Raw genomic sequence first — 16,048 nt, 5'->3', positions numbered from 1 at the left:
GCCTTCTTTAAACAGAACTGCAGTCAGACAATTAATCCAAAAAAACAAAACTATTATAAGCATAAGGATTACAGTACTTATATGTTTCCAAAAATAAAGACTATAATAATATAATAACCACTCTAGTTAGATCTTAAACTTAAAAGGAATCTGGATTGTATATACAGATAATAGCAATTAAAAACCATTAAAAATTGGGATTTTAAGTTCTTAAATTATTTTCATTCTTGGTAGCTATCCAGACCATCCTTTAAAAGTTTAATGCTCAGGAGTAATTTAAAAAGTGAAATATGTGATTTGTGAAACTCCTGTAAGCATCCATTTGGAGGCTCCAATTCCTGGCAGAGCAGACTTTGGGTGGGCTTGATTTGAAGCCCCAGGAGTTTTTTAGCGGGTTCGGAGAGCAGACTGAAGCCTTCCATGAACGTCAGTACAGTGTACAGATGCAAGTGCATCCTTTGGTAGGGCTATGACCTCAAAGGAGGGGTGGAAGCCAGGGGTGAAGGGGCCAGGTTCCTCACGATGGTGCTGAGGCTGGCAATCTTCTCTTCTAGGAGGTAATTTTTCTTCTCTGCTGTTTTCTGTCGCTGTTCAGTCATTTCCAGAGCTTTCAACAGCTGGGCGTTTTCAACATACAGATCCTTCACCATGGCATCTGCTTTTGTGTTCTTGCAGAGCTAGGACAGAACCAGAAGCATCTTATTCCGCTTGCGTGAACCACCCTCGCGAGAGTTTCAGGGCTAACAGAAGGGATGTCGGAGGACAACCTCTGAGTATTGGTGCTCTCACTCTACAATGTGGGTTCCAGGTACTGCACCCAGGTTGTCAGGCTTGGTGGCAAACACCTTTTCCTACTACTGATTCATCAGCCCTAAGGTACCTTTGGAGGTTGCCACAAGATTGGGAACAGGAAAGGCAAAGTTTCATTATTACCCATTTTTAACAACAAGTATATCATTTTCTGTTTATCTAGAGATGTGTATTTCATATCTTGGATGAAGAAAAATCTGTAAGTATTTGTCTTGAGCCACTCGCTTAATTAGGAACACTTTGGATACGAGCCATCATTAGCAAATACACATTTATAGAGATGTGAACAAAGAGGCCTCAAAGGAACTTTAGGAAAAAAGGTAGAATACAGAATTCATATTTGGGGGCTTAAAAAAAGTGGTTCCTAAGTTCTTTAGTCATTATCATCAGAATTAACTCTTATTAACAACACAAATTAACATCACTAGAAGGATACAAAATCTTGCCGGGCGGTGGTGGTGCACTTTAATCCCAGCACTCGGGAGGCAGAGGCAGGTGATCTCTGTAAGATTGAGGCCAGCCTGGTCTACAGAGTGAGTTCCAGGATATCCAGGGCTACAAAAACCCTGTATCAAAAAACAAACAAACAAAAAAAACCAAAAACAAAACAACAACAAAAACAAACAAAAAACCCAACAACGAAAAAAGGAGACAAAACCTGGAGTTACGTGTGGGACGTTGGGACTGGGGAGGCAGCTCAGCCATAAAGCACGTGCCTTGCAAGTGTGGGGACCTGACTCAGAGCCCTAGCGCCCACATAAAAAAGCTGGGTACAGTGAGTGTGCACAGTGGCGGTTCCTGTGCTGAGGAGGACACAGGCTTAGCCTAATCAGAGAGACCCAGGTCCTCTCAAAAACAAGGTGGATAGCTCCAGAGGAATAACACGCCCACCCTCACACAAGCACGCATATATACACACACAGGTAGGTGCTTGCATGCACACATACATACACACACCCCCATATAGGCATAAAAACTGGACTGTCAGGACAGCGGAGGGGACAAAGGAGACTTACACACACACATAGGTACACACACACATATGCACACACACACACACACACACACACACACAAACTGGCCTGTCAGGACAGTGGAGGGGACAAAGGAGACTTACACACACACACACACACACACACACACACACTGGCCTGTCAGGACAGCGGAGGTGACAAAGGAGACTTACACACACACATATGCACACACACACACACACACACACACACACACACACACACACACACACTGGCCTGTCAGGACAGCGGAGGTGACAAAGGAGACTTACACACACACACACACACACACACACACACACACACACATACACACACACACACTGGCCTGTCAGGACAGTGGAGAGGACAAAGGAGACTTACACACACACACACACACACACACACACACACACACACACACATACACACACACACACTGGCCTGTCAGGACAGTGGAGGGGACAAAGGAGACTTACACACACACATATGCACACACACACACACACACACACACACACACATACACACACACACACTGGCCTGTCAGGACAGTGGAGAGGACAAAGGAGACTTACACACACACACACACACACACACACACACACACACACACACACACATACACACACACACACTGGCCTGTCAGGACAGTGGAGGGGACAAAGGAGACTTACACACACACACACACACACACACACACACACACACACACACACACACACACACACTGGCCTGTCAGGACAGTGGAGAGGACAAAGGAGACTTACCTGTTCTTTGAGCTGATTCACTTTTTCTTGAAGGAGCCTCTTTACCAGCTTCAGTTTTTGTTCAACTTCTATCATTCGTTCTTCCATGAGATTTACAAGGTGTTCCTGGCTTCCCTAAGGAGAAGAGGGAGAAAAAAATGTGTTATCATTTGAAAGTCACGCCTCACTCTCCCCATCAGAACCTAGAGAAAGCTCAGCCGATTCTTTGCGTGCGAAACCAGGAGGGATTTCCAAGGAAACGGGAGTTCTGGGCGCTGCCCGGGTTGAACATGTTAGACAAGCAGCCCCATCACAGAGGAGCCAGGGAAGAAACAAAGACTCTTACCTGCCGTACCACCATCCCCTCAACAGATTCTTAAACCCGTAATCCATACCCACGTGTACAATGGCCAACCCTCCACTGTGACGTGGGTCTCTGCAGTGCCGTGGGCCTCTGAACATTGCGAACACTGGGGTCGTTTGGGGTTGCCTAATGTTTCCAATCAGCTTCCAACACATGCCTCTCATTTTTCCTTTGAAATGACTGGCGACCATCAAAGGTTAGTTTTCTTTCATGATAATCTGCTTCTTCCTGCCAGTGACCCTCCTCAGCTGTTTTCCCAGGGGCTTGTCAGTGTGAAGAAAACATCACACTCGGGCATGCATTTATCATCAGAGCAGACTAGAAGTGAGACATCTCAGATATCCAACCCTGATAAAACCACAGGACAGGAAGTGGCGTGGCCTTTCCTCTCCTTCCTGATAAAACCACAGGACAGGAAGAGGCGTGGCCTTTTCTCTCCTTCCTGATAAATCCACAGGACAGGAAGAGGCGTGGCCTTTCTTCTCCTCATACAAGGATGGCATAAGGAGAACATGAGGTTAGGAAGCGAGTGACTTCGAGAGAGACTAGACTGCCCATACCCTCGCTTACAAAATGCCCACACCAGGAATTGCACATTTCAGAAGGTGCTTCAGGTCTTTAAGATTATTATTACAGGGCTGGAGAGATGGCTCAGAGGTTAAGAGCACTGGTTGTTCTTCCAGAGGTCCTGAGTTCAATTCCCAGCACCCACATGGCAGCTCACAACTGTAACGCCAAGATCTGACACCCTCACACAGACATACATGCAGGCAGAACACCGATGTATATAAAAGAGTAATAAATAATTTTTAAAAAAGATTATCATTACTAATTATTATTATTGTGGTTCAGGTGTTAGCAATTGGGTGACAGCTAAATGTTTCTTAAAAGGCATATTTTGAAAAGAATGCAGGATGCTCAAACATGTGTTGAAACCCATTATTTGCTTGGATTTAAATAACAGCACTAGACCATGTCACCAATTTGAAGACAAAATCTGTAGCTGGTAAAGCTTCATATACAAAGTAAATAGGGCCTTGGATGTCTGGCTTTTTTTTTTTTTTTTTTTTGCCTATACTTTAAAAAGTATAATGGCTTTTTAAGGTTTATGCATAGTGAATAATACTTGTTTCAAGAAATCAAAATAGAAAACCATTCAAAGAACACTGAGTATTTCAACGGAAGAAAAACAAAGGACAGTCATATATTTAAATTGTCTTTATTGTTGCATCAAAATTTTCCTTTTTTTTCTGTCAAAAAAGTATGATACATCTCATACAAAGCAGTATAAATAACCCTGATTTTCTTCAAATTCCATATATAAAAGTAGTACCTTCTTTTAAAAATAATTACAACATACGGAATGAGAAAATATATAGAGAATATATCTTTCAAGAATCTTAAATCCACTCTTTAAACCATATAAATAAACTGGTTTGTCACAAGCTGAAGTTTGTGACTGATTCACAAAGTCTATCATGTCTACATAAATAAGAGACAATACTGTGAAGGCTTAACAGTTGAGTAATTTGAAAGAGCACTTGATTCCAACATGTCCCAGCTCATGTCTGTGTGGAGTGTGTGTGTGCGCACATGTGTGGGTGGGGGTGCGTGTGCATTTGAGACTGTCATGGTAACCAATGCCATCATTAGCAGCCCATTTTTCAGAGGTGCCCAATCCTTCTGTAGGAATCTGCATGCACCGCTCGCTGCTCCGGTAGCAAGGCCTAGAGAAAGGAGGCAAGTGGTATACTTCACCCTGGTGTCAAGATTATGGTTTGTTTTTAGGGGGTCTAAATTCACATACTTACAATGCAAACACACTCTCAGAAGCACACACAGTCACACTACATGTATGAGCAAAGCAATACAAAGACAGGAGAAACCCCTCCCTCCACACACAGGCACTGTGCAGATTTGTGTAATGTGCAGTATTCTTCCAATTAGAGTCAGCTCAGCAACCGGAAAAGGAGAAAGCCCGGAGGCCATTCCACTGCGAGTACTGAACAGTCCACTCTTTCCTCTGGCTGAAGGGTTTCTTTCTTTTTTCTTAATAATTTTTTGTCTAATACTGGGAGATATTGGCACAAGACATTTGTTTTTCAGTTCTCTCATATTGATGGGCAGATTAGGAAAAGCATACTTTAAAAACAGTGTGTGCGGAAGGGCAAGGAGCACATCTTTGCCAAGTAACTAGAAGGTCTTTTCAAAAACAGAAGCCAAAAACAGAAGGCTTCCCTCTCAGACTCAACCATAGCAGCTTTTGTTTTAAAATTTCCCTTTAATACTGAGAAGCTGAAGCGCTCCGTGGAGAGTTGGAACATCTCTTTAATAGCCCGCCATTGCGGACTTAATTTAAAAAGCTGACTCTAACATTGAGCAGGGGAGTGGTAGACAGAAAGCTCCCCAAAACATCAAGTTTTGAAGACCATAAATAAAAGGACTTTTGAAGGTCTTGTTGAGAAGAATGAGAGACAGATGTGGACAGCACAGCATGGCTGTCTACTAGTAAGAAGAGAAAGCAGAGTGGCCCACGGGGAGGGCTTATGTGACTTGCTCCTCTGAGGGAATCAAGAAACTGGAAAATTCCTTATCCAACATTAACTGGGACATAAGTATTTCTAAACTAGAAAGAATTGATAGATATAAACAAAGAACAAACAGCTTTATATTTTCAATTCTCACCCTTAACTACAACTTAATTAAATGGGTAAGAACAAAGAGGTAATTTCTGAAAAATAAAGATTATGTATCCAGACCTAAAGAGAAACAACTATTTAAGCAGTTTTTCAAACTTGATTCTTTCAAATGTTGAGTGAAATGAACTAGATAACTAAGAACATGACACTACCTAGCTGCACATTGTTCATCATTAGTTATAAAACTCCCCACCTGTGATTTCCAGACCTTGGCAGGCCACACTGTACAGGAAAGCTGAGAATGTCTGTCCACAAAGATTCCTATTCGAGGATTGAGTTTGTGACATTTTGGGCATCAGAGAAGAATGTCAGGCCAACTATGCACTCTGTATAAGGATCCTTGATCCTTTGTCATGGACCACTGAACAAAGGAGACCCAGCATGCTGAGTGGCCTGACTCACAAGCAGAGGGCTTGAAAGTAAACTGTAAAACCAAAGCAAATGCTGGCCATAGTTCAGTGTATGTGCATCTCAGGGAAGGCAGAACAATGATGGAGAAGTAGTTCTCCATGCCCTCCTTTGGACTGGTTTATTTTTCTAACCAAGGTAGACTGAGGGGGATGATCTGGATGTCTCTGTGAAGAGGAAGCACTCTGTACCTGCGGTGTGTTGGTTGCGGAGGACCGATTGTCAAGCTCTTCCTGCAGGTTCTGGCTTCTCCTTTCTGCCTGCAGCAGCTGCTGGTGAAGCTGCAGGAACTGCTCCCTGGGCACCATTGGACAGCTCTGCTGCTGGAGCAGCTGCAGATCCCAGTGAGAGGACGGGCTAAGCATCGCAGTGGACCTCAGGGGCTGCATCTGAAGGACAAGGGCAAGGCTTGGTCAGTACAGGGCCTTCTGTCAAAGAAGGTGCCGAGCAGGGGACACTGAGCTCAGAGCCCCTTCACGGCCTCCTAGCCCCTGATCACTTAGAAATGGGACAAAGCCTGGTGGAAGCGCATGGATAGAGTCCTTCAACTGCCTTTTGGAGATAATACATTATGTGATCAGGCTTTTTTTTTAAAAAATTATAACTTGAAAGAATAGACCATCACTCCTGAGTGACTATAAGGACATGAAGTCTGTGATTGATATATATATCTCACATCTAAATTATATCTAAGTTTTTGATTCTAGAACATTCAATTGCCCTTTTTCCTTTTGTTAAAAGTGAGACAGGAAGATAGAGAGGGTGGCTTGGCTTTAAGCTTTTCCCACTTTCCTCACCATCCATGAAGATTCTTTTTTTTTTTTTTTTTTTTTTTTTTGGTTTTTTAAGACAGGGTCTCTCTGTGTAGCTTTGTGCCTCTCCTGGAACTCACTTGGTAGCCCAGGCTGGCCTCGAACTCACAGAGATCCACCTGGCTCTGCCTCCCAAGTGCTGGGATAAAGGCGTGCGCCACCACCGCCCGGCTCCATGAAGATTCTTAAAGATGACTACGGATCTACTGACCCCAAATTAACATTTTAAAAAGAATACTGTACCTACAATTACTTCAGCTCATCTTAGTTTTACCAATGTGTTGTTATGCCCTTAAATAGCAACAGGATAGGCAAGTGTGGGCACAGAACAACCCACAGAACCCACAGAACACCCCAGAACTGGAATAAAAGTATTTGTTATAAACAACAAGGAAACAGTGTATCCACATGCCAATCAAACTGAAGACGCTGACAGGAAATCATTTTAGCCAATGGAACATGCTGCTTTTCATCTGTCAGCACATCCAGCAGACACAGGGCCCAATGGGAGGCATGCAACCCACATGAGCAAGAAGTAAACTGGGGGACCTCCAGGCTTGTGGAAGGGGAAGGACCTCTCATACTCAACTATAATTAAATGCTAGGAAGTTCCAGAGCCACTATCCATTTTCTTAACTCGAAATCTCTGAGGTGGGTCATTATCCATTTTGAAATATTGATATTAGTTGTTTGTAGATGTGAAAATATAACATTATTTATGAATGAAGAATATGATGGACTAAGCTCCCACAAATTTCTATCAGTGGGGCAGTTTTCTTCATAAAGCTTTAAACACTGAGGGAAATCTTAAGTAAATAGACATGTTCCAATTAAAATGAAAAGAAAAAATGAATACTGGCTCTTGCCCAAGGACATATCAATGGTCATAATCAACAGAAAAGACTGGATGGACACAATGTTGAGACGTTCCCATGCGATGAAGGTTCACCGGAAGAGAATGATCTACCTTCACACACTAGCTCGGGCACAGAACTGCACCCTTCTCTGCTACTTCCAACCACTGAGTTCTAGGTAGAGGTTAGCCAGAGGGGGAAAAAAAAAACAAAAACAAAAACAAAAGAAAGTTACAGGAGTTACAGGAAGAGGAAGAAAAGTGCAAGTTACAAAGAGAAACAACGGGCATATTATGCACATGAATAAGAGCGTACAAGCAACCAAAGTCACCTTTGGCTGTATGTCAGCTTTACAGTAAAGGACCTTACGACTGTAATTCTGCAACTGCACCCTCATCTGCTGCAATCCTGTTGGTTGTGAACTTGCCAGCTTTACCCATACCCAGATCCAGGAAGCGCAGGATCTGAGGTTAAATCCCTTGTTGCATGGACGTGAAGAAAGGCATTTTCTGTTCAACCCTCTAAACTGTGGACTGCTAAGTGACACAGCAGATAAGGGACTGTAGAGGTGTCTGAATCTTTGAATGTTCAAAACGAGGTGCTTACTGCATATTCAACTACTGTAGTGTTGAAAAAGCCCAGGAATGGGAGTCAGTTTCAAGCCAAAATCCTTCTTCCATTTCCCAGTCTAGTAATTTGTATTCTTTAATTACACTAGACCCTTAAAGCTAGTCTGTAGAGATGGGGGAAACTTCTCTGGAGGAAGTATGCATATCGGATAAGAATCATCTAGAAAGCTATTCTCCAAGTCCCTGGCCCCAAGGACGCTGAGACAGGAAAAAACCTCTGTGTTTGCTCACCACCTCTCACCCCGGCCAAGTGGGAATACTGCCAGCAAGGGAGGAATACATGGATCCCTTGGGTGAATACAAAAGGCAGAGTGAAAGCCACTCTCTACCACCCCCATACAATCGTACTGTAATCCAACCCAACAGGATGGCGGGGCGTGATGAAAGGTTTTAGAAACAGCGAATTTAATTAAAGCCATTGGATTGGAAACTTAAAAATGGTTAAAGCTGCAAAGTTGTCCTATCCATGTCCCCAAAGTTTAAGAAGTAAAAACATATCCCAAGTGCAACTGTATAATTTAAATATGTGAATTGCATAGCATGTAAATTATTTTAAAAGAGCTGTTAAAAATCCAATCTGGAACTAGCTGTGGTGGTGTGTGCCTGAAGTACCAGCACTCAGAAGACTCAGGCAGAGGGACCTAAGTTCAAGGACAGCCTGAACTACATGGCTAGATCCCATCTTAGAAAAGTAAAAGAGAAAAAAACAAAAATCCAATCTGTATAACTGTAGGGTTAATAACTTAGTCTTGCCTCCTAATGAGAGTTTCGATAGAAAAGTGTATGAAATGTTCTTCTCACTGTTTAAATTCATGCTTTTTCCTCATTCAGCTCTGGTGCCAGGAACACTTATTTTCCTTATCAGCAAATATTTACTACTAGGGAAAAAGAATGGCAGGAAATGGCTGATGACAGTTAATAATAGAAACTGGGGCCCGCCTGGAAGAAGGGGCTTCCCAGGCTAGGGCAAAGAGGTGAAGAACCAGCTTACTGTAGAACATTTGGACAGAGCCCAGAAGTAAGTACACACACCCTGGCACCCTTCAGTGTCTTACCAGACACACAGAGCTCAGCTTCAGATATTCAACAGAGTCTATAGTTATTTCATCAGAAAAGCATTATCAAAACACAGGCTGAACTCTCAGTTTTGAATACATGTATTATATACTGTCAGGAACCAGTTTAGATTTCACTACTTATAGATTCACCAATCTCCCATCAGTGGATAAACTAAAGAACATAAAATTCTCAGAAATCTCAGTGGTCATTTAAATGCCAATGTGATATGTTTGCCCAGATTTCACATTATTTTAAAGCTAAGCATTAAAGCCACCTTGCCATATATCTAACTTTATAAAGAAAATACTTTGCCAGGCCTGGTGGCGCACACCTTTAATCTGAGTACATGGGAGGCAGAGGCAGGCAGATCTCTGAGTTTGAGGGTAGCCTGGTCTACAGAGCGATTTCCAGGACAGCCAGGGCTACACAGAGAAGCCCTGTCTTAAAAAACCAAAATAACAAATAAATAAATAGAAAATACTTCAGTATCTCCCTTCTTTCCTAAAATTCTGTCTGGAAAAATAAAAAATGTGTGTATACATTATTTTAAGAGCATAGCAAGATAAATTCTATGAACGCTTCCTTCTACAGATTTTATAGTTCATTTAATATTAGACTAATTTTTCATCTACCTACAGCAAAGCATCTCACTGAAGTCTTCGGTTACCGAGGGCTGTACATTTGCTCATGTCCTGCCATAGTACATGAATGCACGCTGTGGTTCCAGGGCCCAACACACACACCAGTGGTGAGTTTTCCAAATCAGCTGAACATCTGTCAGCTCTACCTTTCACAAGGCAGAGCCGAGCCACAAGTGTAGCCATAAGCCTTGGACACTGTTTGCTTTTTGATCATTGGAAATCCAACCCAATGCTTCACACATGCAAGGGAGGTGCTCCACCACTGAGCTACATCTGCTAAGATGCCAGTTGCTGAAAAGGAACCTAAATTCAGATGTTCTCAGACCTCCACATATGTCTGAACAGGTGGACAGAGAGTGACTATATCATAAAAACACTGCAAGATAGGGTATGTCAGGAAACTGTCACATATACAACGACACGAGAGCTTGGGCCCCTCAGTATCAGGCCCCGTGATCCGCATTTATTGATGTACACGGGTCTTTACATTTGGAGCTAAAGTTATTCTTTATTCTGCAAAGCAGTGCAGACACCTATGACTCTAACGTCTGTTCATTTTGGGAAGACAGACCCAAGAATTAAGCCTGGCAACTAGACTTTCATGAGAGGAATTCAGTGCCATGTCTAGTCCCGCCTAATACATGGCTGTTGGTATTCTCCACAGTCAAGGTCACCGACTCAAACTTACCTCCATTAGCTTCTCGTCCGGTCTCACCTGTTTCTTCTTTAGACCTTCGTTATCCAAATGAATCGTTTCGAATTCTCGCTCAAGGGAGCTCATCTGACTGACCTGCTAAACAAACACACACACAAAAAAAACACTTTTTAAAAAGACAAAAACATTTGAGTTGCCACCTTTTATTTTGATAAATTTGTGTGAGGAGATCTCTAATCTCGGAAGAAAGCCAAGGTAGTTCAGTAAGGAACACCAACCAACAATAACTGAGTGCAGAGCTGGAATTTAAGCAATCTGGACTTAACCACCACGTCTCACACAGACCAGATTGTTCTAGGGCAGGTGGCTTTAACATCCCTGACACCCATTGCAAGAAATACACATGACCTACAACACAGTAGCTGTGCCCACAAATGCATGTGTGCGGTCAGTTCTAAGTACATACTTAGCTGGAACAACTACTAAGAAAATACAGCTCCTCCCACTCCCCTTGAGTTAGCATGACCCCAGCTTTCTACACACACCGTCTTACAATATCCATGACTACTAACATTTGTTTCTCTTTAACGCTTTAAAAATAATCATTTTTCAGAAACTTCACCTTGGCTTTTACCCATTTAATTTCATAATTGAGAGTGGAAAATAAAAATAAAAAGCTATTCCTTGTGGCTTTCTAAGTAAATTCTTTCTAGTTTAGATGCACCTTTGTTTCTAAATACTTATCAAATGCTAATTGGGAGGCAAGGCATTTTCCAGTTTCTTAATTCCCTCAGAGAAGCTTTGCAAAATCACATTAGCACTCCCCATGGCTCACTGCTGCAGAATATTCGTTTATGATGTGTCACTGCGATCAGTTTAATAAAGAGCTGAATGGCCAATAGCCAGGCAGGAGAGACGAGCTGGGACTTCTGGGCAGACAGAGAAACTCGGGGATGAATCTAGGTGCACAGGAGACATCAGTGAGACTCTGAAGAAGTCAGACATACAGTCAGAGCACAGGTAACCGAGCCACGTGGCAGAGCATAGATTAATAGAGGCAGGTTAATTTAAGTCACAAGAGCTAGTTGGGAACAAGCTTAAGCTAAGGCCAAGCTTTCATAATTAATAATAAGTCTCTATGTTGTCATTTGTGAGTTGGCAGCCCAGAAGAAAAGTCCAACAATTCAGGATGGAAAAAGATGATTAGGCCCTTAAAGGCAAGATGAGCACCCATAGATGAATGAATTAGAAATACAGCAGATATTGGATCTCACGCTTATGATGCTACTTGGATAGGAGAAGTGATTTCTAAAAATTTTAAGGAAAATCAAAATGTCAGAAGTTTTAATTGGGGTAAGCAAGGTCATCTGAAAAGGGACTGTAGGCAAGGCATTCCTAGAAACAATGTTTTTTCTAGAGACAATCCAAACAGAGGCCCCAGCCTTCTGGAGTATGCAGCAAGTGTGGCAAAGGCTGGCATTGGACCAATGAATGCAGATCAACAAGGGACAGGCAAGGTAACCCTTTGTCATCGGGAAATGCCTTAGGAGTCCCCCTGCTGGCCCCAATATCAAATCTGGTCCAGTCATTCCCTGTCAGCATTGAAGAAACTCTTACACAGAGCGATTAAAAGAATTAATGCCTGTTGTTAAAAAACAATACTGCTCTAGATGCCAGAACAGCTTCCACAGATAAAATAAAATTTTTCAGGAAAGACCATAAAACAAATATTTTGGCAAACTTCTATAAATGATCAAAGACCGCAGCTAAAAATACAAATAAATGGCATTGAAATTGCAGGTCTAGTAGACAAAGGGGCAGATGTTAACAATAATTTCACCAAAAATCTTGGCATCCAGACTGGCCTCTACAGGAGGTAAATATTCAACTTCTAGGAATTGGAACTTTATTTCAGGTAAAACAAAGTCCAAGATGGGTCTAGTGTATGGGACCAGAAGGCCAGATAGGAATATTAAAGCTGTAAGTGTTCAACATAGCAATGAATTTATGGGGACGTGATTTGTTGCAGCAATGGAAAACACAAATTAACATTCCTCCAATCTCAGAAACAAACCAAAAAAAAAAAAAAATAGAGCATACTTCTGAGAAAAATATTACAAGGTATTATCAAGAATGGCCACAGTCCGTTCAGGTTGTACATAAGCAGGGCACAACAGCTGCTGATCTTTCAAAGGTATCAACAATCCTATCTTTGAAATGGGTAACTGACAAACCTTTGGGGGTGGAACAATGACCTTTGACATTACAGGCACTAGAACAGCTGATACAAGAGCAGCTACATGCTCAACATATTGAAGAATCGACCAGTCCTTGGGATTCTCCTATATTTGCCATTAGAAAGAAACCTGGAAAATGGAGAATGTTAACAGGTTTAAGAGCCATAAATAAGGTGACTTAGCTGATGGGCTCCTTACAGCTCGTAATTCCCTTGCTGTCTTTATTACCTAAGGGATGGCCTATGATAGTGATTGATTTAAAAGATTGCTTTTTTACTGTATCTTTACAAAAACAGGATAGAGAAATATTTGCCTTCATGGTGCCTACTTAAAATAATTCCTAGCCTATTAAAAGGTTGTCAGTGAAAAATTCTTCCACAAGGGATGTCAAACAGCCTCACACTTAGCACCAAAAGTCGTCAGACTTTCTTTTGGGCTGCCAGGTCACAAATAATGACACGGAGACTTATTATTAATTACGAAAGCTTGGCCTTAGCTTACCAGCTCTTATAACTTAAATTAACGTATAATAATTATAATTAAACTAATTATAACTATTAATCTACATTCTGCCACGTAGCTCGGTTACCTCTCCTCTGTACTGTATGTCTGACTTCTTCAGTGTCTCGCAGGCATCTCCTGTGTGCCTAGATTCATCGTGAGTTTCTCTCTCTGCCTAGAAGTCCTGTCTATCCTCTCCTGCCTACCTATTGGCCCTTCAGCTCTTTATTAAACCAATTGCAGTGACACATCTTCACACAGTGTAAACAAATATTCCACAACAGCTTACTCTGCTTTCTCGTCTTATTAGTAGACAGCCATGCTGTGCCGTTCCGTGCCGTCCACTTCTGTCACTCCTTCTTCTTAACAAAACCTTCAAAAGTCCTTCCTTCCTTTCTTTTTCTTTCCTTTTGCTTTTTTCTTTCTGTTCATTTCTTTGTATCTGCTTTTAAAACCTAGTTTTTAGGGGCCAGAGAGATTGCTAAGTGGTTAGAAGCACATGCTGCTCTTCTAGATGACCTGAGTTTGGTTCCTACAAACCACATTGGGTAGCTTATAACTGCCCATACCTCCAGCTCTGGGGGATCTGGCACCCTCTTTTGGCCTCTACACTCATGTGCACACACACACACATGGACACACAATTTTAAATGAATTGTTTTAAGGTGATGTGTGTGTGTGTGTGTGTGTGTGTGTGTGTGTGTGTGAACTGTCTTCCTCCTGAAAGCTTAAATTGTTCCTTTTTTAAAAAAAAATCTGCCAGGCGGTGGTGGTGCATGCCTTTAACCTCAGCACTTGGGACGCAGAAGCAGATGGATCTCTGTGAGTTGGAGGCCAGCCTGGTCTACAGAGCAAGTCCAAGGACAGGCTCCAAAGGTACACAGAGAAACCCTGTCTCGAAAAAAACAAAATAAATAAATCAATAAATAATCTTTACTCAATAAAAAAAGAACAATGATACTGTTTTGACAGGATTATGAAGGCATCAGAGGATCTGAGGAGGGCTCAAAGCCCGCCACCTATGGTGAGAAGCAGACAGTAGGGACACACTTGTCAGAGCACAGGTGCGTGGTTACACTTGAAAAACCCACCTTCCTACTAGTAGGAGATTGTTCTTTCTGAGACTGTTCACACTCTCTCTTTAAAGCCAATTTTTCTTGTTCTATGGGTTTCACAGCACATGACTGGTGGAGTTGTTTCTGATGTTTGATGGGAAGAAGGTTGGATTCCAGTTGACGGACCTAGTAAGAGGAAGAAATGCTTATACCATTACCCAGCCAGGAACACAAACGGCAGAGGAGGCATGCTTTTGTTTACTACTTGGGTTCCATGGAATTCAAAACACGTTTTTTGCTGAGCAAGGTGGCAGAGAGGGCTGTGGTCCCAGTTACCAGAGAGAGGTAGGGGATTTCTTGAGCTCAAATGTTCAAATCAGCCTGGGCAATACAACAAGACGGGGCTCTTTAATTCTTGAAGCCTACTCTTCCTTCCTTCCTTCCTTCTTTTCTTCCTTTTAAAATTATTTCTAAACATCCGTTTTAGATAAATCTGGTTGAGCTTACAAAGTCAACATGGTCAGGGCAAGACAGATGAGAGGAGACCTCTGGGCCAGCCACGCTCCCAGGAGCCAAGAGTGAGTGTGACGGAACTGCCGAGCAAAATGGGGTGGCAGTCCTGGGTTCGTTAGCTCTGCCATGGGCAGAACTCTGAGAGGTGGCTGAGGTGCAAGTCCCGTTGACTCTGTTTGAGTCTGCTGCTGGACCCATGCATTACATCTGCTACGTTCCAGCAGGATGGGAACTATTCCCACTGTAGATTCGGGAACAGCAGGATTCCCGCACATAGTAGGTATTCTAAAGGAAAAGTCATGATTCTTGAGGGCATTTCACAGCAGAGGTGCTGACCAGGGTTAACTGGTTGGCAACAGCACAGGTAATCAAGTGTCAGCTGGGCGGTTACCAAAACTTAAAAAAAAAAGTTCTGACCTTGAAATGCTGAATTTCTAGGAAGGGGCACCAAGTTTTCTCTTATAAAGAGTTAGCCAGACTCATAAGATCTGAGTCTGATTTTGCCATTTTGTTATTATTGGTCTGGGCAGCTAACCAGTTTGAATGAGGAATATGTGGATGTCATAATTTCCACGAGTCTGTACTTTTGATAAGAAAGCTAACATCACAGATTTATTTTAATACAGAACTGCCTATATAAAATGAAAATAGTTTAAATGTATAAAGATAAATTTATATATAAGTAAAGGAAAAATTATTCATTCTTAAAATAGGTCTGCCAGAACAGGATACTCAAATCTACAGCTAAGAACTACACATCAAACAGTTCGTTTTCACATCTCATCGGTCACTTTCACCAAGGTGCGGCTTTTGAGCTACCTTCTCACGGGAGTGTGTGAGGTCTGCCTTGGTGTTCTGAAGCACAGTCTGGAGTCTCTGGCTCTCTTGACAAAGTAGCTGTGGTTCCTCATCCACCAGATGATCCAGCTTGTCCCAGGACAGCCTTTTCTGCTGACCCTGGAGCCCTGAGAGATGGGGGGCTGTTTCTGAGACCCAGTCCTGAAGAGAGAATTGCAGAGTTTAAACTTAACAGCAAACTGATGGATCACTTCTGTCTTGAGACAGGTTTC

At 42.3% G+C, this 16,048-nt stretch overlaps 1 protein-coding gene across 3 annotated transcripts in view; it reads right to left on the bottom strand.

Moving 5' to 3' along the window:
- Positions 1 to 200: 200 nt before the first annotated feature.
- The window catches only part of Nin (ninein), a 103,852-nt gene continuing 88,004 nt past the window's right edge, over positions 201 to 16,048 (bottom strand). The window contains exons 25-30 of one of the 3 annotated variants that reach the window (XM_076550547.1): positions 15,798 to 15,977; positions 14,502 to 14,651; positions 10,706 to 10,807; positions 6,214 to 6,411; positions 2,573 to 2,686; positions 201 to 677 (exon numbers count right to left, since the gene is read on the bottom strand). In XM_076550547.1, the coding sequence (XP_076406662.1) occupies positions 468 to 677; positions 2,573 to 2,686; positions 6,214 to 6,411; positions 10,706 to 10,807; positions 14,502 to 14,651; positions 15,798 to 15,977 (954 nt within the window). In that variant the 3' untranslated portion in view covers positions 201 to 467. Of the gene's footprint in view, positions 678 to 2,572; positions 2,687 to 4,118; positions 4,643 to 6,213; positions 6,412 to 10,705; positions 10,811 to 14,501; positions 14,652 to 15,797; positions 15,978 to 16,048 lie in introns of those variants that run through there. The other 2 variants (XM_076550546.1, XM_076550549.1) reach the window with 2 other exon arrangements.

Source organism: Peromyscus maniculatus, chromosome 14 (genome assembly GCF_049852395.1).
Source record: "Peromyscus maniculatus bairdii isolate BWxNUB_F1_BW_parent chromosome 14, HU_Pman_BW_mat_3.1, whole genome shotgun sequence".
NCBI lineage: Eukaryota > Metazoa > Chordata > Mammalia > Rodentia > Cricetidae > Peromyscus > Peromyscus maniculatus.
This window is presented reverse-complemented; position numbering and strand designations above follow the sequence as displayed.